The sequence below is a fragment of the Carlito syrichta genome, unplaced genomic scaffold (assembly GCF_000164805.1).
Source record: "Carlito syrichta isolate Samal-C Ts95f unplaced genomic scaffold, Tarsius_syrichta-2.0.1 Scaffold311830, whole genome shotgun sequence".
Lineage (NCBI taxonomy): Eukaryota > Metazoa > Chordata > Mammalia > Primates > Tarsiidae > Carlito > Carlito syrichta.
The window spans coordinates 864,591-890,232 of NW_007255926.1; the positions used below are offsets into that span (position 1 = coordinate 864,591).

Below are 25,642 nucleotides of genomic sequence, written 5' to 3' on the forward strand. Positions count from 1 at the left end.
GTGGCTGCTCCCGGCCACTGCAGCCTCGACCTGCTGGGTTCCAGTGATCCTTCCACCTCAGCCTTCCAAGTAGCTGGAACTACAGGTGCGCACTACCACGTGAAAAATATTTTAAATACTAAAAGGCAATAAACCCTGCTAGGATTACAAAGTAAGATTTAGTTCTCATCTTTATGGAGTTGACAATTAGTGAAGTAAAAATACAAATAAAATTATGTTGATTGGCCAAACATAGACCATAATGTCAGTTATAAAATTTCGACCCAAGTAACCTATACATTAATATATTACAAACTTCAACTAAATGTATCAGCTTCTTCAAAACATCCCTTTCTGACTTTCCCAGTTTTGGTGTTGCTTTTATGCAACACAGTAACATTTGCCTCTTCTCTTTCTCTTGCTCCCTATAACCAGTCAATCATCAAATTCGATCAAGTTTTCTTTCACATTCATATTTGCATTCTTTTCTGCCACTATTACAGTTCTGGATTATTATTTTGTAGAGGCACTATTGCAATAGCTTTTCAAAAATCTTCACTACCTTCCCAATTTCCTGTGAATTTTTTTTTTTTTTGAGTTGCAGTCTCACTCTGTTGCCCAGGCTGGAGTGCAGTGGCACACTCCTGGCCACTGCAGCCTCGACCTGCTGGATTCAGGCGATCCTTCTGCCTCAGACTTATAAGCAGCTAAAACCACAGGCGCATGTCATCACGCCCGGCTATTTTTTTTTTTAACTTATTGTAGAGATGAGGTCTTGCCAAGTTGCCCAAACTGGTCTCGAACTCCTGGACTCAGGCAATCCTCTCATCTCAGCCTCCCAAAGTGATGGGATTATAGGCTTGAGCCACCACGCCCAGCCGAAATTTTTTTAAGAGGAAAACAATTTATGATAGAAAAAAATTAGTATAATTTTATATGGAGAGCAATCTGGCAATACATATTAAAAGCCTTAAAATATGTATTCTCTTTGCCCCAGTAATTTTGCTTTTAGACATTTTTTAATTTTTTTTGAGTTGGAGTCTCACTCGGTCGCCCAGACTGGAGTGCAGTGGCCGCTCCCGGCCAACGCAGCCTCGCCTGCTGAGCTCCGGCGATCCTTCCGCCTCAGCCTTTGGAGAAGCCGGAATTACAGGCATGCGCTACCACGCCCGGCTGATTTTGTTTTTGATTTATTGTAGAGATGAGGTCTCGCTGCCCAGGCGGGTCTTGAACCCGCGGGCTCAGGCAATCCACTCACCTCAGCCTCCCAAAGGCGCGGGATTACAGGCTGAGCCACCGAGCCCGACTAGAAATCTTTTTTTTTCTTTGAGTTTAAGTCTCACTCGGTCACCCAGACTGGAGTGCAGTGGCCGCTCCCAGCCACCACAGCCTTGACCTGCTGGGCTCTGGTGATCCTTCTGCCTCAGCCTTCCAAGTAGCTGGAACTACAGGTATGGGCTACCACGCCCGGCTAATTTTTGATTTATTGTAGAGATGAGGTCTCGCCAAGTTGCCCAGGCGGGTCTCGAACCCGCAGGCTCAGGCAATCGACTCGCCTCGGCCTCCTAAAGCACGGGATTACAGGCTGAGTCACCGAGCCTGGTTATAAAGTATATATTAAGCCACATAAGTCTCTGGTTAAATGGATGTGTATGGTAGTTTTTCATTAAATAAAAAATTAATTTTTAAATATCAAATTTTGGTGTATTTTAATAATGGTGTTTAGTATTCACAATTATCTGATTATATTTGCTATAAAGCTTTCATACCTCTATTATGAAGACTAGATTGTGTTATTTTAAAACCCTATTAAACATCCATGTTTTTCCTATTTCTTAAAGGATACATTCAATCCTAGAAAATAAAAAAACTGGCGTGTCAAAATGTCATCAGGAATTCATTTTAACTTCCTGCTCATAAAAAAAATATAAATCAACTCAACACATTATGTTAGTAACATAAGCAGATACGTTATGCTTTCAGATAGTAACTCTACTTAGTAAACTTCCCCTTGCAGAGGCCTGTGTCTAACATCAAATAAGACTGGACAAGTGACTTTTGATAAGAATATACTTACTGTTTTGTTCCTCACCAAGAGCAACCAATGTTTCAAGAACTTTGATGCCTTCTTGAACAGCTAGAAGTTCGATGTTACTGGCTGGTCTGTTTCTTTCAACAGCTTTTAGCTTTTCAACCACTATTGGAGCTAATGAATGGATATAAGGAGTTGAAAGGGCACGATTGGAATGCTGGAAGACTGAGAGGAGAAGCTGGTAACATTTGGCTTGAACCTATATAAGAGGATGATATTATCAATTGCCATGTGTGATAGTTCTTATTTGCTCTGTAGTCACATTGCATCTTAGTATATACTGAAAAAGGACACAGCAAGATGAAAACTGAAATGCCATTTTCTATGTAGAGAAATTGAGTAGAATAATAGGACTTTCAATAAGCGACATAAAGAAAACTAACTGAAAATAAGCTAGTAAAAAAAGTCTAGTATGCTAATCACCAAATCATCATGCTTATATAATTTGTATATTTCTATAGTATGAAAGAGGCAAAAAACTAGGAATTCTAACTTCTGTTTTTAATTCTTCCATTGATGTACAATTGTTCCTCCCATTTTAACCTAATATATTTAGTAAGAATGGTTAATATTTAAATGATCTGAGACAAAGCTATAAAAGTACATGCTTAGAAAATTCTAATCCATTTGACTCCCTGGAAATGACAGCTTATACAAAGGTAAATTTTCCAGGTTTGGAAAATAAGTCTTGCTGGCTCTACTTTAGACTAGAAAGACTTCTTATTAATTTTTTTTTTAAGGGAAGGAAAGAAAGAACTGAGGGAAGACCCACTAATATATGAGACAAAGAAAATAAAATTGCTGCAGAGCTTTGGTAGAACACAAGTGGCCAAAGCTGGCTGCACATCAGACATACCAGGGGAGCATTTTAAATACACACATCTCTCAGCCATGAATCTGCAGAGTTTGACTCAGGAAGATAGTGGTAGAGTCCAAGAATGTTTATAAACTGCTTTTTTAAATTTCTGATGTGCAGTAGGTTTAAGGATCATTAGTTTAAACTTGGACAATGTAAAAAAAAATTATTTTCTAGAGAAACTGGAGTTTCTAATAGGTTCATTGAAACATATAATGATACAAGCCTATCCTTTAATGTCCTTGGTGTCGTTTAAATAAACACTGGAAAACACAATCATAGACTCATGCAAAGTCTATACCAATATGCACCAAAGTCAATGAAATATTTCAGGTTTTGGAGCATTTCTGCATATGTGAATAACATACATGTATCTCTCCTGGTGCTTAAACCCAATGATCTTTTCCAGGTAAAAACCACAATGTAAGCCGGGCTCGGTGGCTCAGCCTGTAATTCCGTGCTTTGGGAGGCTGAGGTGAGTGGATTGCCTGAGCCCGCGGGTTCGAGACCTGCCTGGGCAACTTGGAGAGACCTCATCTCTACAATAAATAAAAAAATTAGCCGGGCGTGGTAGTGTGCGCCTGTAGTTCCAGCTACTTGGAAGGCTGAAGTGGAAGGCTTGCTGGAGCTCAGCAGGTCGAGGCTGCAGTGGCCGAGAGCGGCCACTGCACTCCAGTCTGGGTGACAGAGTTAAGACTCCAACACACACACACACACACACACACACACACACACACACACACACACACACACACAAAACACAATGCAAATACTGAGGTTTTCATCCTATGTACTCCATATTTTAATGAATCAATCTGACATTTTCCTGATAAAGTGGAATGTTTATTTCCATGTTTAATTGTGTTAAGTGTAACTTACCCATGGGTCACATGAATTTAATGCATTTTTAAATCGGTTCATGCAGCCATTCTGTAACGACTGGACTCCTATTATTTCACTGCTAGCAGACCACAGGAAGAGTGCAATTGCTGTCAGCATACTTACTTCATCAGGCGCAGGCATAGAGTCGTCTGAAAATGAAAAATGAAAGCAACATGCTGTTTCTAAAACATTTTGGAATTTCATTCTTCAACAATTCTCTTTTCCCCCAACATTTCTGGCAGTGTGTGCCTCAGTCTCATACGGCCACAAACAACTGTATGAAGTTAAAGGTATAAAGTTAAATGTATGAAGTTATATATAAAGCTAAATTATTATAAAATAATCTAATTAGTTTAAAAGTCCAGAATAGATTTTTTAGTGATATCCCCTTTCAACTGAGTAAATATGATAACCTGTAAATTTTATACATACATGAAAAAAATCTTACGCAATTTCCTGAAGACAGTGTGCTAACAATCTTAAGGAATTTCTTGCTATTGAAATAATTTATTCAGGAATAGATACAACTTTAACCTAACAGAAATACAGTACATAATTGGAAATGCTAGAAATATGGACGTTTTTCTAAAGAACAATATTGCTGAACACATGAGAGAGGCAAGCTATTCTGTAATTACCATTTCTAACAACGGCATTTATCAATTCGTTTTTTTGAGTCAGAGTTAGAGTCTTACTCTGTCGCCCAGGGAAGAGTGCAGTGGTATGGTCACGGCTATTGCAGCCTAAACCTGCTGGGCTCAGGCAAACCCTCCACCTCAGCCTTCCAAGTTGCTGGAACTACAGACACATGCCACCACATCTGACTAATTTTTTGATTTATTTGTAGAGACAAGTGTTGCCAAGTTGCCCAGACTGGTATCAATTCTTTATGCATAAATTTGAGCTGATTTGGCAACTGTAAATGCCAAATGCTAATCAGTACTTTATTAAGATTATAAACATATATGGTTGTTTTTTTTAAAAATTTTTTAAGTCGGAGTCTCACTGTTGCCCAGGCTGGAGTACAGTGGCATGCTCACAGCCACCGCAGTCTCGACATGCTGGGCTCAGGTCATCCTTCTACCTCAGCCTTCCAAGTAGCAGGAACTACAGTTGTGCACCACCATGCAAGGTTAATTTTTTGACTTATTGTAGAGGCGAGGTCTTGCCATGTTGCCCAGTGTGGTCTCGAACCCATGGGCTCAGGTAATCTTTTCACCTCTGCCTCTCAAAGTGCTGGGATTATAGGCATGAGCCACTGCGCCCGGCAATATATATATTTGATATGCTAACATTATCTCATAATGAGGGTACCAGCTTTTCCTAAAATAGAATGGCCTAGGAACAATAGTTTCTAATAATATAAAGAAAAAAAACTTTAAAAAAAAGAGATGCAAAATTTGAAGAATTTAACCTATTTATCTATTATTTAACCCCTTTTTTTTGAGTTGGAGTCTCACTCTGTCACCCAGACTGGAGTGCAGTGGCACATTCCTGGCCACCGCAGCCTCGACCTATTGGACTCCGGCGATCCTTCCGCCTCAGCCTTCCAAGTCGCTGGAACTATAGGCGTGCACTACCACGCCCGGCTGATTTTTGATTTATTGTAGAGATGAGGTCTCGCCAAGTTGCCCAAGCGGGTCTCGAACCCGTGGGCTCAGGCAATCCACTCACCTCAGCCTCCCAAAGTGCTGGGATTACAGGCTGAACCACTGAGCCAGGTTATTTAACCCATTTATAAATAACCAATTTATAACAGCAGTATGTGCCTTAATCTAATATAGCCCACAAACAACTGTATGAAGTTAAATGCATAAAGTTAAATGTGTGAAGTTACATATAAAACTAAATTATTATAAAATACTCTAATGAATTAAAAAATCCAGAGTAGATATTTTAGTAATATCCCCTTTCAGCTTAGTAAATATGAACTTACTATAAATTCTACATGACCATAAAAAATCTTGCACAATTTCCTGATGACAGTATTCATAAAAGTTAGAAACTGGGGGATTCCATAGTATAAATGTTATTCTAGCTAGAGTAACAATCTCTTACTCAGAGTTTGTGAAACTGCAAGCAATTTTTTGCAGAAACTTATCATTTTATTTTCAATTGTGACTTTAAGTAGACTGGGCAACTACATACTATTCTCTCTACTAAAAGGAACCAGGGCTTTTTAGAGAAGGGACTGATTCTAGAATACAGACAAGGAAAATACCGAGTCTGCTATATCTTGATGCCAGAAAGTAAGGAAGTGTGCAAGAAATAACGAGGATATGTTGAAGTAACGGTAATGGACCCACTAAATTTAAAAAGAATCATGAGTCTGTACTAACAGTAATGAACATACATATAAGGGGAGGGCAAAGAGAAAGTTCTTCCTTTCAGTAGACTACCAGCTCATAAATGCACAGGAAAAAATATGAAGATTAGGAAATTATCATTTTGGCCGGGCGTGTTGGCTCACATCGATAATCCCAGCACTTTAGGAGGCCGAGGCGAGAGGACTGCTTGAGCCCACAGGTTCGAAACCAGCCTGGGCAACTTGGCGAGACCTCATCTCTACAATAATTTAAAAAATTAGCCAGGTGTGGTGGTGAATGTCTATAGTTCCAGTTACTTGGAAAGCCGAAGTGGATGGATCACCTGAGTCCAGCAGGTTGAGGCTGCAGTGGTCGTGAGTGTGCCACTGCCCCCCAGATGGGGCGACAGAGTGAGACTCCAACTCAAAAAAAAAAAAAAAAGAAAAAGAAAATTATCATTTTAAAACTGTAATAGTAATAAATGACAGTGGGTGCTAAAACAACCATGGGAAAGATTGATGGGGAACAGACAATTGAGACAGTCTCAAGATACCTCCCCACAGATTATCCATTCATTATAAAATGGAAGATGGTAATTGCATAGTAGAGAAACATGGCAGATAACTTTTTTTTTTTTGAGTTGGAGTCTCACTCTGTCGCCCAGACTGGAGTGCAGTGGCCGCTCCTGGCCACCACAGCCTCGACCTGCTGGGTTCCGGCGATCCTTCCGCCTTAGCCTTCCGAGTAGCTGGAATTACAGGCACGCGCTACCACGCCCGGCTGATTTTTTTGATTTATTGTAGAGATGAGGTCTCACTGCCCAGGTGGGTCTCGAACCCGCGGGCTCAGGCAATCCACTCACCTCAGCCTCCCAAAGGCGCGGGATTACAGGCTGAGCCACCCAGCCCAGCGGCAGATAACATTTTAATGACGTTATTATAGTTTAAGATTCCCAATAATGGGACAAAGCAACATTATATGTCTCCTTATATGATGTACTGAGAAGGACCTAACATTACTTGTGCAGTATTCCCGCCAAAAATGCATAAACTGAATTTAATCTAAACTAAGGGGAAAAATCAGACACATAAATTGAGACACGTTCTACATAATAATGGTCTATACTCTTCAGAAACATTAATGTCATGAAAGATAAAGGCTGAAGAACTGTCCCAGATTAACAGAGACTAAAAAAATGTGATGACTAAATACAAAGAAAAGAGTTCTATGAAGGTCACTATTAAGACAACTGATGAAATTTGCATATGAACAATAATAGCATTGTATAGATGTCAAACGGCTTAAATTAGATAATTCTTTGGTTATGTAAGGGAATGCTCTTGTTCTTAGGATATCTGTGAAGTATTTAGGAGTAGAGTCATGATGGGTTGGGTGCAGTGGCTCCTGTCTATTATCCCAGCACTTTGGGAGGCTGAGGTGAGAAGATTGTCTGATCCCATGGGTTCGAGACCAGCCTGGGCAACTTGGCGAGACCTCGTCTCTACAATAAATAAAAAATTAGCCAGGCATGGTAGCGAGTGCCTGTAGTTCCAGCTACTTGGAAGGCTGAGGCAGAAGGAACGCTGCAACCCAGCAGGTCGATGCTGGGGTGGCTGTGAGTGTGCCCCTCGGCGACAGAGTGTGCCCGGCTCCAACTCAAAAAAAGAGTCATGATGACTTCAAATGGTTCAGAAAAATTAATAATGATAATATTAACAATAATGATATGTAGGTTATAGAGGGAGTAATAAACCACATGTGGCAATATGTTCACTACAGGTGAATCTAGGAGAAAGCTATGCTTAAGTTCACTACGCTATCCTTGCAATCTTTTTTTAAGTTTAAAATTTATTTCAAAATCCAAGATTCTAAAAATGAAAAAAAATTACTGTAGCAATCTTAAGAGTGACTCATTTTGTCCAAGAAGACTTACGGGCAAGTATGCATGCTCACATACATACATACACATTTTTAAGTGAAAGAGCTCAGCTTTTATAATAGGTAACAGGAGTTCTGTAATGAAAAATTCTCTATCATAAAACTTTGCTTGCTCAGCAAGAGATCTACTTGCCTTACTATACAAATAATATGCAAATACACCTGTGGCCTTGAACCCTACTACATAATTGACCGTCTCAGTAGAATTAAGTTCTTGACAGAATATCTTAGGCAAGTTAATTCTATTACCAGACCTTTAAATTCACCTCATTTAAATGACCTAGCTTGATAAAATATTAATATCAAAACCAGGCTGGGCGTGGTGGATCAAGTCTGCAATTCCAGAACTTTGGGAGACTGAGGTGGGACGAACACTTGAGCCCAGGAATGAGACCTGCCTGGGAAATACAGCAAGACCTCATCTATACAGAAAATTAAAAAAAAAAAAAAATTAGCAGGGCAGGGTAGTATGCACCTGTAGTCCCTGCTACTTGGAAGGCTGAAGTGAAAGGATCACCTGTGCCCAGGAGCTGGCGTCTGAGGTGAGCAGTGATTGTGCCACTGCAATTCAGCCTGGGTAACAGTGAGACCTCGACTGAAAAAAAAAAATCAAAATCTTCCTTTATAATTGACAACAAAAATTAAAGCAGTATCTATATTTTAAAGAAATTCTTAACCACTTCTTGTTATTCCTTCTAGCATATGGCATTTAATATTTATTCAGTTTGTTAAACTCTACCTTAAGAAGTGAAATATTAACCTTTGAAAAAGCTAAGATAGTTTTAGAAATCTTAATAAAACTAAAGTTTTCCCTTATAAATAATATTTTAAAATCACATGAAAATAATTCATGTTTATTCTTTAGAATATGAAAGGGGTTTGGGAGAGCAAATAAAACTTGTAATTCTACCACCCAGTGAAAGTTCAGGTTTAATTTCTTCTGGTCTGGGTTTTTATATAGTTTCTTATGTTTAATAAATATAATGGTTAAATAATCCAAATGAATATATACACTATTGTGTATCTTATAATTTTTCCTACTGCCAGATAGTTATTTTTATCATATTATTTTCATTATGTTTAAAACAGATGCAATAGGTGTAAATAACCTTGAACATAATTTTTTGATCAACAAGGCCAGAAAGTATGCATTCTTTTTTTTGAGTCGGAGTCTTACTCTGTTGTCCAGGTGGAGTGCAGTGACATGCTCACGGCCCGCAGCCTCGACCTGCTGGGCTCAGGCGACCCTTCTGCCTCAGCCTTCCAAGTATCTGGAACTATATGCGTGCCCCACCATGACTGGCTAATTTTTTTTTTTCTGAGTTGGAGTCTTACTCTGTCACCCAGACTGGAGGGCAGTGGCACACTCCCGGCCACTGAAGGCTCGACCTGCTGGGCTCAGGCAATCCTTCTACCTCAGCCTTTCAAGCAGCTGGAACTAAAGGATGCGTCACCACGCCTGGCTAATTTTTTGATTTATTGTAGAGAGGAGGTCTCGTCAAGTAGCCCAGGCTGGTCCCAAACCTCTGGGCTCAGGCAATTCTCTGGCCTCCACCTCACAAAATGCTGGGATTAAAGGTGTGAGCCACTGCATCCAGCAATTTTTTTTTCAGATTGGAAAATATAGTTTATTTAAAAAAGTAAATTAGAGAAAGAGAGAGATAAAGGGGAGATTCAACTCTCCAAGGTAGGAAAGGGGGCAAAAGTATGCATTCTTTTTTTTTTTTAATTGAAGTCTCACTCTGTTGCCCAGGCTTAAGTGCAGTGGCACACTCATGGCTACTGCAGCCTCGACCTCCTGAGCTCACACAATCCTTCCTCCTCAGCCTTCCAAGTAGCTGGAACTACAGGCGCATGCCACTAGTTTTTTGATTTATTGTAGAAGCGAGGTCTTACCAAGCAGCCTAGGCTGTTTTCAAATCCCTGGACTCGGGTAATTCTTTCGCCCCGCCTCCCAAAGTGCTGGAATTACAGACATGAGCCACTGTGCCTGGCAAGTATGCATTCTTTGTACATCCTATAGAATTAATGTCCTGAAAGTGTAAACCATTTTAAACTAGATTCAGCAAAGCACGAAAATGTTGTTCTCCTGGTACTAATTCCAGTTGTACACAGTCATCCCTTTAAAAAAAAAATTAGTTTTACAAGTAAAAAATGTGTATTTCTCTCTCTCTCTCCTTTTTTTTGAGATGGGAGTCTCACTTTGTTGTCCAGGCTGGAGTGCAATGGCACAATCATGGTTCATCATAGCCTCAAACTTCTTCCACCTCAGCCTCCTGAGCAGCTGGGACTACTGGCAAGTTCTATCACGACTTGTTACTTTTTAAATTTTTGTAGAGATGAGGTTTTACTATGTTGCTTAGGCTGGTCTTGAACTCCTGGGCTCAAACAGTCCTCCCACTTAGGCCTCCCAAAGTGCGAGGATTACAGGTGTGCACTACCACACCCAGGCTATATTTCTTTACTTATTAATGTGGCTTACTTTTATTTTATATGGTTGGTGGCCATTTCTATATTCTTTTTTTTTTTTTTAAGTTTTTTTTTGAGTTGGAGTCTCACTCCGTCGCCCAGACTGGAGTACAGTGGCCGCTCCCGGCCACTGCAGCCTCGACCTGCTGGGCTCTGGCAATCCTACCGCCTCAGCCTTCCAAGTAGCTGGAACTACAGGCGCACGCTACTACGCCCGGCTAATTTTTGATTTATTGTAGAGATGAGGTCTCGCCAAGTCACCCAGGAGGGTCTCAAACCCGCGGGCTCAGGCAATCCACTCACCTCAGCCTCCCAAAGGCATGGGATTACAGGCTGAACCACCAAGCCTGGCTTGTTACTCTTTTTTATTAATATGTGTTCTTTTCTTTCTTCTTTCAGTTATTAGGTGTTAATTTCTTCTACAACTTCTTTGTATATTAAAGATATCAATAATGACAAAAAATGTTATTGTCAGTTTTTCAACTTTTTCAGCTACCATTTAACATACGATGTTTGATAAGTTAACTTCTATATAGATCAATACAGTGCTATTTTCCTCTTTGAAACTTTTATAGTCTTATAGTTAATCTTTTGCCATACTGACATAAAAGATTCACCTATATTTTATCTGTTTTCATATTTTTATTTATTTATTTATTTTGAGTCAGAGTCTCACTCTGTCACCCAGGCAGGAGTGCAGTGGCACGCTCATGATCACCGCAGCCTTGACCTGCTGGGCTCAGGCGATCCTTCCACCTTAGCCTTCCAAGTAGCTGGAATTACAGACATGCGCTACCATGCCTGGCTACTTTTTTTTTTTTATTGTAAAGACAAGGTCTCACCAAGTTGCCCAGGCTGGTCTCGAACTCCTGAGTTGAGGCAATCCTCTTGCCTCGGCCTCCTAAAGTGCTGGGATTACAGGCTTGAGCCACTGCGCTCAGCCCTTGCTTTCCTATTTCTAAAATGGTAGGTTATTATTTTAATTTGTCTGATACTTATTTTGATTCATGATATAAGGTCAGGACCCAATTGAAGTTTATTTCTCAAGCATCTAGTAGACACAAACCAATGTGAGAATAGTAAGTGTGCCTTTATCATGCATTATATTCTCATGAGGATGAATGTCTCTGTTTCAAAGCAATCTGCTCTGTTCTACTGCCCCATTGACTTTTTCTTTTTTCTTTTGAATCAAAGTCTCACTCTGTCACCCAGGCTGGAGTGCAGTCGGTGGCATGCTCATGGCTACCACAGCCTTGACCTCTTGGGCTCAGGCAATCCTTCAGCCTCATATTTCCAAATAATAGGACTACAGTATAGGTGCATGCCATCACGCCTGGCTAAATTTTTTAAAAAATTTATTGTAGAGATGAGGTCTTGCCATGCTGCCCAGGCTGGTCTCTATCCACTGACTCTTGAGCCCACCCCACAGTGTTACATAATATGGAAATCTTTCTCTTTCTCTTTCTCTTTCTCTCTCTCTCCTCTCTCTCTCTCTCTCTCTCTCTCTCTCTTTCTTTCTTTTCAGGTTGGAGTCTCACTCTGTTGCCCAGGCTGGAGTGCAGTGGCACCTCATGGCCACAGCAGCCTTGACCTGCTGGGTTCAGGTGATCCGTCCACCTCAGTCTTCTGGGTAGCTGGAACTACAGGCACTACCACGCCTAGTTTATTTTTTGTTTTATTATTTATCGTAGAGACAAGGTCTCACCAAGTTGCCCAGGCTGGTCTTGAAGCCCTCAGCTCAGGCAATTCCCTAGCCTTGGCCTCCCAAAGTGCTGGGATTGCTGGCATGAGCCACTGTGCCTGGCCTGGAAATCTTTCAGTAGGCAAGATGACAAATCGTTCTTAGTAGTCTCAGTTTTAAATTCTTTTATATTTTCTTGATCACAGAAATAAAATGTGAAATAAGTCAAAGAGAAGAAAAATGGACAAAATTGTGAAGAAGGATCTCCCCCAAACTTATACACAAACATGAAAAATGCTTATACACACTAGGAAAATGAGAAATGCCAACTAAAACAATAAAACAAGACAGCACATTTTTACTCATCACATAGCAAATTGAAAAATCTGACAATACCAAGTATTGATGAAGATGGGGAAAATAGGGATTGCGATATACTGCTAATGAGAGTGTAAATTCATACAGCTACATTAAAGAGTCATTTGGTAATGTTTCATTAAATTGTACCACAATTCCACTTCTAGATATCTACCCTAGAAAACCTCTCACAGTATATATGCATGAGAAATGTTTAAGAATCTTAGCTACAGCGATGTTTGTAATTAGGATAAGTTAGAAACAGCAAAAATATACATTGGCAGGGAAATGTATAATAACTGATAAATTACATGTGACAGAAAGCTATACAGAAGTTAAAAGGATGAGAGATTTATATATCCACAATAGACCCAAAAAAATTTATGGTTGAGTGAGAGAATAAAGGTAGACGAAGATGTTACTTATGTCAATTTAAAAATACTAATAGAATTATGTATTGCTCAAAGTTATCTCATTCTGTACATGATACATATACATAAATATATAAGCATATTTAGTAATATTATGTATTAATATTATAAGCATATTATGTAGAAAATATACTTATTTATATATACAGATAGTCCTAGCATAAAATATATTAATATCAACATTGTGGTTTCACTAGGGAGTATATCTGAGTGGTGACAGCTACATCAATTTTCTCTATTTTATTACTTTTACGGTAAAAACAACTTGAAGCAAATATAAATTTTAATAAACGTCAATTCTGGGTATTAATGATTTTTTGGTTTGAAAATCTCCCAACATGTATGTAAGTACTAAGACAAGGACACTAACAAAAAAGGTCAATTAGGGTTACCAAACTAGAGAGGGAGATTAGACTTCACATATGAAAGATATGACACCTTTTTGAGTGATTCAGTCTTATACAACAGTTTTCTGACAAGCTTATTCAGCTAATTAATTACTTAGGGAACAGACATCCCAAGAGATTAAAACATTTAAAACTCTGATAGGTTACCTGGCTGAGAATATTCCAGGATGCATGCAAGAGTGCTACGAATTAGAGCTGTCCATTGCTTTTGAGTTTCCTCAGTTTTGGCCATTGAAAGTGTCACAATACTTTTAATCCCTTGAAGAGCTGCACTGACGGGTGGAGGAACCTGATTATCTGCAGACTTTATTGCTGTATCTTTCAATATTCTTGCAATTAGGAACAGAATTGTGGGCAGGATTGTCATACATCCTGAAATGAAAACAAATCCGATTACCTCACAGCTACTTTAGTTCCCACCTCATAGCTGTTTTCACTGCTTTTATTTCATTGCTTATATTTTCCTTTTCCTTGTTTTCATACAAAATTTACTTCATTACTATTACTATAATTCAATGTTCGAGAAAATAAATAAGAGAGTGTCATGTTATTTCAAAGCAGACAGAATTAGTATTTTCTTTCTTTTCCCAACTAGCCTTGCTTGTATTACTTTTAATACTTCACCTATTTAATATTTAATGTCCTTCATGATGAAAGTGAAAAAAGAAAATAGAGAAACAGAAGGAAAATACTACCATAAACTTTGAGAGGCACCTGAGTAACCTAGCAAATCTTACAGCAATTCTAGGACATGTAATCAACTCCTAGTGTACTAAAGTCAATCCAATCAAGTCAGGAAAATGAAAATACTATTGGGATAAGCAAAGAAGAAACAAAAGAATCCTAGACTTTGTAGCTGGGAGAACTTCAAGGTCATCCGATTGAACCTCCCACTTAAGGAAAATCCCCACACCACTCTCTCATCCAGTCATTGTAACCTCTGCCTGCAAAGCTCCAATGATAGCGAATTCATTATTTTCACAGATATAAGGTAACTCTAAGAGTCAGAAAGTTCTTTCTTGTTTTGAGCTGAAGTTCACCTACATATATACTGATACTATTTTTATCTTCCAGATAAAACAAAGGGAAAGTCTTTACGTTCAACAGACCTTTGATATCTACAGATAGCTATTCTCTTTTTTAGGCATAATTACTTTAGGCTTTCCTTAGAGTTGGTTGTCACTCTTCTCTGACATTCACTCGTTTTTCAATGTTGCTCAAGACTGGCAACCAGATTAGAAAGTAAAGAGTTCAGTAATTCCACTTTATGTCTATCTGTAGACCTTGTCTTTTCCCAAACTGTAGTTCCATCTGTTGTTTAAAACATATCTCGCCGGGCTCGGTGGCTCAGCCTGTAATCCCGCACTTTGGGAGGCTGAGGTGAGTGGGTTGCCTGAGCCTGCGGGTTCGAGACCCGCCTGGGCAACTTGGCGGGACCTCATCTCTACAATAAATTAAAAAATTAGCTGGGTGTGGTAGCGCGTGCCTGTAGTTCCAGCTACTTGGAAGACTGAGGCGGAAGGATCGCTGGAGCCCAGCAGGTCGAGGCTGCGGTGGCCGGGAGAGGCCACTGCACTCTGTCCTGGGTGACAGAGTGAGACTCCAACTCAAAAATAAAAAATAAAAATAAAATTAAAATAAATAAAAATAAATTTAAAAAATATCTGAAAAGAAATCTTAGGTTTGTGATTTTTCGAAACTTCAGTTTTTATAGACTTCTAAAGGTAAACAAAACCCCAAAAAAGACCAACTTCTTGTTTCACCCTTACTTGAGACTTAGAGGAAAGTAAGTTACAACAGAAAGTAAAATCAAGGCAAGCTTATCTTTATCTACTGTATTATAATGCATTTCCAAATACTGATCAATACTATACCAGCAGGTGAGCAAAGCGATGGTAAGTCAGAGAGTATTGTAACTGTAGCTGCCACCAAACGAGCACTTTCTTCTGACAGTCGCGTTTTAGTGGCTATGTGACTTGGAGAGTCTGTCATCTTGGTGCTAAGATGTGGCATATGCCGCACTAAAATGAACATCAACAACTCCATAGTTGCAAATACAAGAGATTTTCCAGGAACGAGACCACCACTGTCGCCTCCTTCTCCTAATATAGTGCAGGACTCTTTTTCCATATCATCTTCATCTTGGGTGAAAGGTAATTTGGTGAAATTTTCAGTAAAAAAGAAAAAAAATAACAAATAGTATATAAAACAACACAATAAGTATATTCAATAAATTCTTTTGGGGGGGCACATAACATCACAAAGGCTACTGGGTCATAAACTAGGGGAAGTGATGGCCGGTTGGAGATCCAAACTTCACCTGCACGCGGCCTGTGTAGCTAATTCTGACCTATACCTCACATGACGATAATAAAATATTTTTTCAAAAGGATTTACAAGTAACTGTCTGACTGATGTCACACATCTTTCTCAGTATAATTCTCTGTCTTCTTGGAATTCTGTGCTGTAATTTCTCCTTAAAAGTAACAGTTCATTTTTTACTTGGAAAATCTTTTTAAAGTATTTTATTAGGTATGTGTTTCATAATAGGAATAACACATTATGCTAGGTTCAACCAGAGGAAATTTTGACAAAAAGTGAAAAACAGTCGACTATCAGCAATTTCATTTGGTCCTCTCTAATGAAAATAAAATCAATTTCAAATCTTCTAAATGTATGATTCAATTTTTAAATTAAAAACTCATGGCACTAATATTTTTAAAAACTAGAATACAAATAATATTTACATCAAATTAGTGTAATTTCTAGTGCTTACTTAGAGTGTTTCTTTTTTCTTGCAAATAATCCTGAGCAGCTCTTACTATCTGTTGTACAACTCCAGTAACCAGCAGCTGCACAGATGATGGATTCCAGGTCAATAAGAGGCGGTGCAATACACTCAGCAACTCAACACCAATCAGCTGTTATAAATCAATAGAAATAAATTTAATTAATTTTAATTTCGGAGGATAAATTTATATTATTTAAATCTGATAAAATATACATATGAAAATAAAGACATTTGGTAGCTAAAATTAATATATAGGACTATGTAATAAATAACAGTATTATAACAATTTTGAGAAATGGTCACATTTTATCCCATTGTACTTTTAAGCACAAATGGCTTTATTATTTACATATTTAAATAATTCTTATATTCAAAGATGATTATTTTCCTCTTGGGAAGAAATAATTGGACTAAATAGGATTGCTAGAGTCCAGAGGCACTAAAATTTAGAATTTACAACCTAGCCCAAGAGTTTCTGGTGAGTTCCCCTCCTATGCACTTCAGCCACGATTATAAGCCTTTACCTTTAAGCCTCTTACAATCTTCCACATCAATTCCATCCAATGAACCCAGTTCAACTTTCAAAGAGGAGAAAAAAATCTTAACTACAACCAGAGCCACCTTTATCAAACTTTCCTTAAGATGAAGTGTCCAGCCTCTTATTTAAGCCTGCTTAAAATGTCCTCACATGCTCCCCATCTCATCCTATTTGGCTTTCCAGGGACTCTTCAAGGGCTTCAGCCTTTCTCTCATGCTGGGCTACTCTCCTCGGTACAAGGAAAATGCTCAAGGCTTTCATATCTAATGTCCATCCTGCACAAGCCCTCAGGCCTCTGAGACCCTTCCATCTACTCCCATGTTCTCCTCCATCTGTCTTGCCCCTTCCTTTCTCAGCCTAGATGCTTCCACCTCCTTTCTCTCTCTTTCACTCCTTGATCTTCTAGGATCTGGGTTCTATCCACCCAGAAAGATCCTCTGTGGGAGATCACCAATAACCCCCTCTAGATTCATTTCTGTTCTTAATTTACTGGATTCTGTCTCTTTTGATTCTCCACCTACCCTTCTTGAAACTTCACCCTTGTCTTTGAAAACTCTGTTCTCTTTTGGTTTTCCTCCCATCTCAAGCAGTCTCCACTGTCCATCGATTTCCCTCTTCTCAGTCCTTGCATGCTACTTATCCTCAAGCTACCAATCTTGGTCCTCTTTCCATCTTCCTTTAATGAGTTTTTCTGGGCTACTGTACTCATTATTTCTCTGGAATGATGAGTCTTATAACTGGCCTCCCTGTCTCCCAATCATCTCTTACTCTACAAGGTTAATAGCATTATCCTGCAGAAATATAAAGCTAATCATTTCATTCCTTATTCAAGCTTTTTGTTGTTGCTGTTGTTTTAGAGACAGAGTCTCACTTTGTCACCCAAGCTAGAGTGGCATGATCTTAGCCCACTATAACCTCTAATTCTTGGGCTCAGGTGATCCTCCCACTTCAGCCTCCCAGAGTGCTGGGATTACAGATGTGAGTCCTTCTGGTCTATTTAAACATTTTTTTTTTTTTTTTGAGTCAGAGTCTTACTCTGTTGCTCAGGCTGGAGTACAGTGGCATGCTCGTGGCCACCGCAGCTTTGACCTGCTGGGCTCTGGTGATCTTTCTGACTTAGCCTTCTAAGTAGCTAGAACTATAGGTGTGCACCATCAGGCCTGGCTAATTTTTAGATTTATTGTAGAGATGAGGGCTCACTGAGTTGCCTAGGCTGGTCTCGAATCCGTGAGCCTCCCAAAGTGCTGGGATTATAGGCATGAGCCACTGCATCCACCCTATTTAAACATTTTTAATGATTTCCTATCACTTTCAGGATAGGGTTCAAACTCATTTACATGCCACAGAAATCTTCATGATTTGGTCTTTACTTTGATGACCAACCTCTTCTAGCAACTTCTACCTGTTCCATGCACATCAGCCATAGTAAAGGATTGCACTGCCCTTGAACTTGTCACGTTCTCTCAAGCCTCTTAGTCTTTGTATTTGCTGCTCTTTCTGACAGGACAACACAGCCCTTTTGTGCTGCCTCACTAATTCTTCTTGAAGATCTGCTTTGACCACCGTCTGCTCCAGATGCCATCCTTTACTTTCTGATCATAATGTCGTGGCTCCTCCTCTTATTCTAATTATACTCTTACCTACACTCACAAAGCACTTGTCACACTACCTTTCTCTTAAACCAGGTATAGTAAAACCATTTTGGTATCTATAACCTCAAACTGTGTCTGAGGCAGAACAAGCACAGTAAAGAAGATGGGTGAATGAATACAGTATGAGTCCATGTACTCTGACAATGTTAACATCACAGGATCCAACTTACACAAAAAATCCATCTCCTTGTTCCCATTGTAAAGCAATAGCTGAATAAACTAACATTCCTAAAACCAAAAAATAGCCAGCTGTGTGAGACAGTATGCTAAAACTCGAATAAATGAGCTTCAATATAGTAGTCCCTCTATCATTCGCAGATTAAATCTTACATGTGTGACTATTTGAAACTATCCTGAAGAGTCTTGTGGTCATTTGTAGTCTGCCTGAGGCCCAGCTTCAGGCTATGAGGCTGGAGCACAAAGAGAGGTTATCAGGGAGTGAATCTTGTAGCCACACAGCATATGATTTATTTTGTTTTTGGTTGGCATCATGTGCAAAACTAATTTTGATAAAATAAAGTGATATCAACTTTGTTTCTTATCCGTTTGTGTTTTATGGAAAATTACACCAAGTGAAACCATGTGGCAGTGGTGGTGTAAAAAGAGATGATTCTTATTATAAAAATATTTCCTAGTCAGCCAAGAACAACAAACCCAGTGGTAGCTTGATTCTGTAGCGTGAATAAAGTCACTTTAATATTCCATACAGAGATGAATTACAGAAAAATTAATTTATGAAACTTTAGATGAGAACTTGAACCAGTGCAAAAAAATGCTATTAAATAAGATAAAATTTCATCAAACACTTGAAAGTGGCAAAATTTATTTAACAATCTTATAAGTTACATTAGCCTTTTATTAGTAGAATCATTAACTGAAATTGAAAGTATTCCTCACATATTTAGTCTTACTTGACTACCGATGAACAAATTAAAGCAAGTACAGTGACTATCTCTAGTCTAACTCTGCCTAGTCATCCAATATTCAGCACAGCTCCAATCCTGAATACTTACTATATATTATAGTGATTGTTAATACATTGACTATATATTATCTTGTTATTAATTACATATTTCTATGTAATATTTCTTTTCTTTTCTTTTTTTCAGTTGGAATCTCACTCTGTCGCCCAGGCTGAAGTGCAGTGTCATGCTCGCGGTCACCGCAGCCTCGACCTGCTGGACTCAGGTGATCCTTTTGCCTCAGCCTTCCAAGTAGCTGGAACCACAGGCGCACACCACCATGCCCGGCCCATTTTTTGATTTCTTGTAGAGACAAGGTCTCACCAAGTTGCCCAGGCGGGTCTCAAACCCCTGGACTCACGCAATCCTCTTGTCTCGGCCTCCCAAAGTGCTGGGATTACAGGCTTGAGCCACTGGGCCCAGCTAATATTTATTTTCTATGTGAGAAAATCACATAGAATAAGATAAATATGATTAAAACAAAGCATCCAACTAACTATTATAGAAATGCAATGTACCTGATCTTCTGCAATATGGATTCGCGCATAAGGAGAATCTAACAGGGTATGCAGGGCCTGTAGGCATGCCGTCACATGTTCAATAGGCTCCTCAGGTCTAGGGGAACAAAGAAACTGTATACTCACACCTGAAATGTACAAAATGAAAGCATAAGTTTTTCAATATAAAATACTGTATGTAGCTCGCTCACTATCTATCTATCTTTGAAGCTAGGTCTTGCTCTGTCACCCAGGCTGAAGTGCAGTGGTACAATCTTAGCTAACTGCAGCCTTGAACTCCTGCGTTCAGGCAATCCTCCCCAAGTTCCTGGGACTACAGGCGTGTGCCACCACACTCAGCTAACTTTTAATTTTTTTTGTAAAGATAGGGCCTGTCTATGCTGTCCAGGCTGGTCTCAAACTCCTGGCCTCAAGCAATCTTCCTACCTCAGCCTCCCAAACTACTAGAATTAGGTGTGAAGCATTGCATCCATCCATATCTTTTTTTTTTTTTTTTGAGTTGGAGTCTCACTCTGTTGCCCAGGCTGGAGTGCAGTGGCACACTCACGGCCACTGTAGCCTTAGCCTGCTGGACTCAGGTGATCCTTTCTCCTCAGTCTTCCAAATAGCTGGAATTACAGGCATGTGCTATCATGCCCAGCTAATATTTTGATATATTGTAGAGATGAGACCTCTCCAAGTTGCCCAGGCTGGTCTGGAACCTGTGGGCTCAGGCAATCCTCTCGCCTTGGCCTCCCAAAGTACTGGGATTATAGGTGTGAGCTACCACACCCGGCATCTATTTTTTTTTAACAGATTACCTTAATATGTATTTATTAATGCCTTAAAGTAGCATTCAAAACGATTTTCAAACTAAGCAGCCAAACTCAACATAACATTATAGCTTTGCAATTAGAATAATATCCTAATTAGCCATGTGTAGAGGAAGGAATTCCCATGACATCAGGTTGATTATGAATATATTAAGTTTTTTTTTATTTCTAGGACTTTAAACAAATGATATCGTAAGAATAAATTTATAGGCTGGGTGCAGTGAATCATGCCTGTAATCCCTGCATTTTGGGAAGCCAAGGTGGGAGAATTGCTTGAGGTCAGAAGTTCAAGAGCAGCCTGGGCAACATAGCAAGAACTCATCTCTATAAGAAAATTAAAAAATTAGCAGGGCATGGTAGTATGTGCCTGTAGTCTCAGCTACTAGGAGGTGAGACCGATGGATCACCTGAGCCTAGGAGTCTGAGGTTTTGGTGAGCCATGATTTTGCCACTGCATTCCAGTATGGGCAACAGAGTGAGACTCCAACTCCCCACCCTGCCAAAAAAGGATCAATGTATAAATGTTACATTTTTTTTTTTACATATACAAAGTTTTTAAATGGCAAGTTACAGGGAAACAACTGATATCATGGGTAACAATTGTCCTTAATTTAGCGGTTATTTGCATTTTCATTTATGAGATCTGATGAACCTTATTATTACACCCTAACAACTGTGTTCCTGTTCACCCCCAGAAAGCATAAAATCACTAAAAGCTTTATTAAAATATATACATTCTTAAATGTTTTTTAAAAAAGCATCTATAAAGGAGTTATAAATTTGTATTCATTTAAATTTACTTAAATTTTTTTTCTTAATGGAATAATTCATTAAGTCCTAAGAAAAAGAAAACCTGTTGTTAAATTTAAAAACATATTATGTCTTTTCTTGAAAATTATTAAATAATGTTCTGTGAATGAGCATGACAGCTAAAATGGTTAAGAAGTAGTTTTTAATAATTCTTGTATTAAAAACTCAGTTAACAATTCATAAGGTGAGGCAAAAAATTCTTTTACTTTTCCTTCTCTAAATTGTGCTATTCTGCACAAAACTTTTCCATAGCATTAAAATGAAAGATCTGAATTTGCAGAACGGATACATCTTGAAATACATTAATAGAACAGACTTGCCTAAAATCAGATGCATTCTGTCTTTGTTAATTTCTGGCAAAGATTTAGCAGTACTTGTTGCTCCTGAAGACTGGTTTAAATTGACAGATGTAGAACGCTTTTGTGTACCAGATACTGCTGCTGCTTCTGTAGACTCTGAACACGTAAATCCTGTACTGTTTAACCAAAGAGCCACCGCATGGAGAATTGGGGCCCAGGAATTCCGATAGTGAAGTCTAGCTGTATCAATAGTCTCAGGAGTATAAAATGCTCCACCTGTAAAACAATCAAGTAAAAATATTACTTCTTCTTATAAATGTTCACTCATTTATGAGCAACTAACGTAAAAATACCTGTTACTCACGGAAGAGCAATCTGGCCAAAGCATCTCCTCTTTTTGAAGCCACCAAACTAAACACTTTCCTGTAGCTGACCAATTGGATTGCATCTTCCTCCTGATGTTAGTTTTCCAGTTTTTCTTCTGCTACTGCTGATGCCACTTAAGTATCCTTTCCTACCCTGTTGTGAATTTACCTCTTCACTGTCAACAGGCTCCTAAAACCCGGTCACCTCTTCTTTCTACCATAACCAGGAGCTCTGTTTCTTTCTGTTGTTTCTCTCCTCTTCTGCTATTCTTCCCTACCTCCTGTATCCACTACGAACATGGCAGACTTCCTCATCTCTCCTTGTTACAATGGATTAAGGAAGGAAAATTCATCATTGTTATATCTAGGAAGAGGGATGCGTTTTTTTGAATACGACCTGATAATACATTTTCTAAGTAGAAAAAAAGGCAAATCATGATTTCTATATTGATTTTAATAGAAAAACTAAAGTACAAACAGACAATTTACAAAGAACTTTAGGAACATACTTCATTGGTAGCCTAGGAATTTATATGAAAATATAGGGCAACCCCTTTGAGTCCCCTCCCACTGTGGGAACTTTTCTGCCTCTCAATAAATACTGCTTTCAAAAAAAAAAGAAAAAGAAAATATGTACACTGGCAATACAGCAACATACTTCAGCATGGTTATTCATGGCTTCTTATCCATGGTTATTTAGAGTACCCTAGATCATAAAGCTATTATTGTAACAGTGCTAACATGCTTGCTTCAGCTAACAAAAAAGCTTTATGCTGTGTATTTTTTCTTTTCTTTTCTTTTCTTTTTGAGTCAGGGTCTCATTGTGTCACCCAGGCTGGAATACAGTGTCTCGATCATGGCTCACTACCGCCTCGACCTCCTGGGCTCAAGCAATCCTTCCACCTCAGCCTTTGCAATAGCTGGAACTACAGACGTGTACCACCATGCCCGGCTAATTGTTATTTTATTTTTTGTAAGTTCATCTATGTTACCCAGGCAGGTCTTGAACTCCTGGCCTTAAGCAATGCCTCAGCCTCTCAAAGTGCTGGTATTACAGGCATGAGCCACCACGCCTGAACCATGCAATATTTTGAATCCACAAATTAAATAAGGAGGCTCTAAATGAGATGTCAAGATTAAGACCACGGAAATTTTTTTTTTTTTGAGTCAGAGTCTCACTGTTGCCCAGGCTGCTGTGCAGGGGCACGCTCATGGTCACCACAGCCTCGACCTGCTGGGCTCAGGTGATCCTCCTGCTTCAGTTTTCCAAGTAGCTGGAACCACAGGTGTGCGCTACCACACCCAGCTAATTTTTTGATTTACTGTAGAGACGAAGTCTTGCCAAGTTGCCCAGGCTGGTCTTGAACCTCTGGGCTCAGGCAATCTTCTTGCCTTAGCCTCCCAAAGTGCTGGGATTACAGGTGTGAGCCACTGCACCTGGACAAGTCCACAGAAATTTAAGGTTTGTTTAATCGTTACTGTTGCTGCTAGCCTTTATCAAGTCTGTCTTGCTTACTACTTTGAACTCCATAAAAGTAAAACTCTGAATGCAATACTTACCATCTGGAGGGAGCTGACTAGCAAATTCAGCTGGTAAAGTCAGAAGTGCATAGTCTTTTAATGCTGCCAACCACAGGCGGCTGAGTGTTGGCAGTTCAGGTTGTACCAGTGTGATTAAACTATCGGGGGGTAGTTCATCTATGGTACCAAAGTCATCATCATCATCATCAGTATTTTTAATTGCTCTTTTTGGTTTTGATTCTGCTTCCTTTTTAATATTCATAGCAACCACATACACCTAATAAGATATTCAGGAGGAGAAAATAACAAGGCATAAAAAAATGAGATATTTCAAGATGTTGTAATTATACAGTTGAATCATCAAAGGTAATTGGGTATAGACATTAAAAAGTATACAACTTTATGATTTGCTGATAACCACAGAAGAATAATTCCCTTGCTTTGAGACATTTTAAAAAATTGATCTAACTTCTGACTATTCCTCTCACTGCATATTCCTTGGGTGGATTTCTTTGAGTTTTTCTGGCTTTCCTTGTTCTACCTTACAAAGCCATCATTTTGTATATATGAATATATACATATTTTGCCATGGGGTATAACTTTCTGCTTCTGCTTCCACTTTCTTAGACTTATTAGACATAATCAGGCGGCATTCATAGTAAAACAGCTGAAAGGGGGGAAATGACCACAGAAAGGATTTCCATAAATATCCTTCTAAACTCCTTCTTACAGTCTTTAAATGATATTTAGCAATCTAGCATTTATAACAGATAGCTGGGCCAATACAATTTGCTGTTCACATATATTGTCTGTGTCCTGTCTCTCCAGTTTATGAACCAATAAGATGTATAATAGCAACTTTCCTAAATCATAATTTTAAAGATTCCCTTTGTTGAATCCTATTTTTTCCTTTGTTTCTGTACACACATTTAGGCTTTGGCAACGGGCACATACAAAGCTGAATAATATTATTAGTGAGGAAGCAAAACACAAAGAAATAAGAACAAGAAAGAAAAAAATTACACTAGATAAACATTTTGGCTAAAGTGTCTTCTCCCTACACAGCATTGTTCCCATTGTGCCTCACAAAGGAGTCTTAAGTAAGGGATATGGATGGGTGCACTGCTGGCTTCTGGATGGGAAGGACACCTCTTATCTCCATTCCTATGCTAAGTAGACTGACAGCACAGAGAATGCACACAGCAATGGACTAAGTTCTAAAGGAGGAACTTTGGATCTCACATTATAAATAGATCACATACATATTTTCTGGTGGTTTATTTTATTTTTTTGAGTTGGAGTCTCATTGTGTCACCCAGGCTGGAGTACAGTGGCACACTCATGGCCACCCCGGCCTCGATTTGCTGGGTTCCAGTGATTCTTCTGCCTCAGCCTTCCAAGTAACTGGAACTACAGGCGCATGCTACCATGCCTGGCTAATTATTTATTTATTTATTGTAGAGATGAAGTCTTGCCAAGTTGCCTGGGCTGGACTTGAACCCGTGAGCTCAGGCAATCCACTCGCCTCAGCCTCCCAAAGTGCTGGGATGACAGGAGCTCAGCCTTCTAGTGGTTTTAAGCTTGCTTTCTCCCTCATTTTTTTCACACTAACATTTTAAGAAAATGTCACAATAAGCACTTTAGATATATTCAGCCACTCATGAAGTCCTTACTAGGTACATTTTGCCAGGTAACAAAGACAAACGATATATGGATTTTGCTTTTCATGAACTCACAGGCCAATATGATAGGAGAGTGAAAATATGCTGAAAGAACGGATTTTTTAACAGTTTGTTTTTAGTGATTAATCTTGAATTCACCCAGTGCCTAGGCAGCATCTGGCACCTAACCTACACTCCACGATTTGTATAACGAATGTATTAATCTCAGGGAGCACCAAGGATAAACAACTCTTCACCACAGGAATATGAGGAAGGCAAGGCAGCTGTGAAGCACAAAACTTCATTTCTCACAGG

The 25,642-nt window shown here is 39.1% G+C and overlaps 1 protein-coding gene across 1 annotated transcript in view; it reads right to left on the minus strand.

The window, feature by feature from the left end:
• HEATR5B (HEAT repeat containing 5B) overlaps window positions 1-25,642 on the minus strand; it is a 107,655-nt gene that overhangs the window by 6,899 nt on the left and 75,114 nt on the right. The window contains exons 28-35 of the mRNA XM_008069132.1: window positions 23,706-23,943; window positions 21,802-22,056; window positions 19,860-19,987; window positions 16,175-16,319; window positions 15,273-15,539; window positions 13,546-13,770; window positions 3,807-3,958; window positions 2,057-2,270 (exon numbers count right to left, since the gene is read on the minus strand). Of these exons, the coding sequence (XP_008067323.1) occupies window positions 2,057-2,270; window positions 3,807-3,958; window positions 13,546-13,770; window positions 15,273-15,539; window positions 16,175-16,319; window positions 19,860-19,987; window positions 21,802-22,056; window positions 23,706-23,943 (1,624 nt within the window). The remainder of the gene's footprint in view (window positions 1-2,056; window positions 2,271-3,806; window positions 3,959-13,545; window positions 13,771-15,272; window positions 15,540-16,174; window positions 16,320-19,859; window positions 19,988-21,801; window positions 22,057-23,705; window positions 23,944-25,642) is intronic.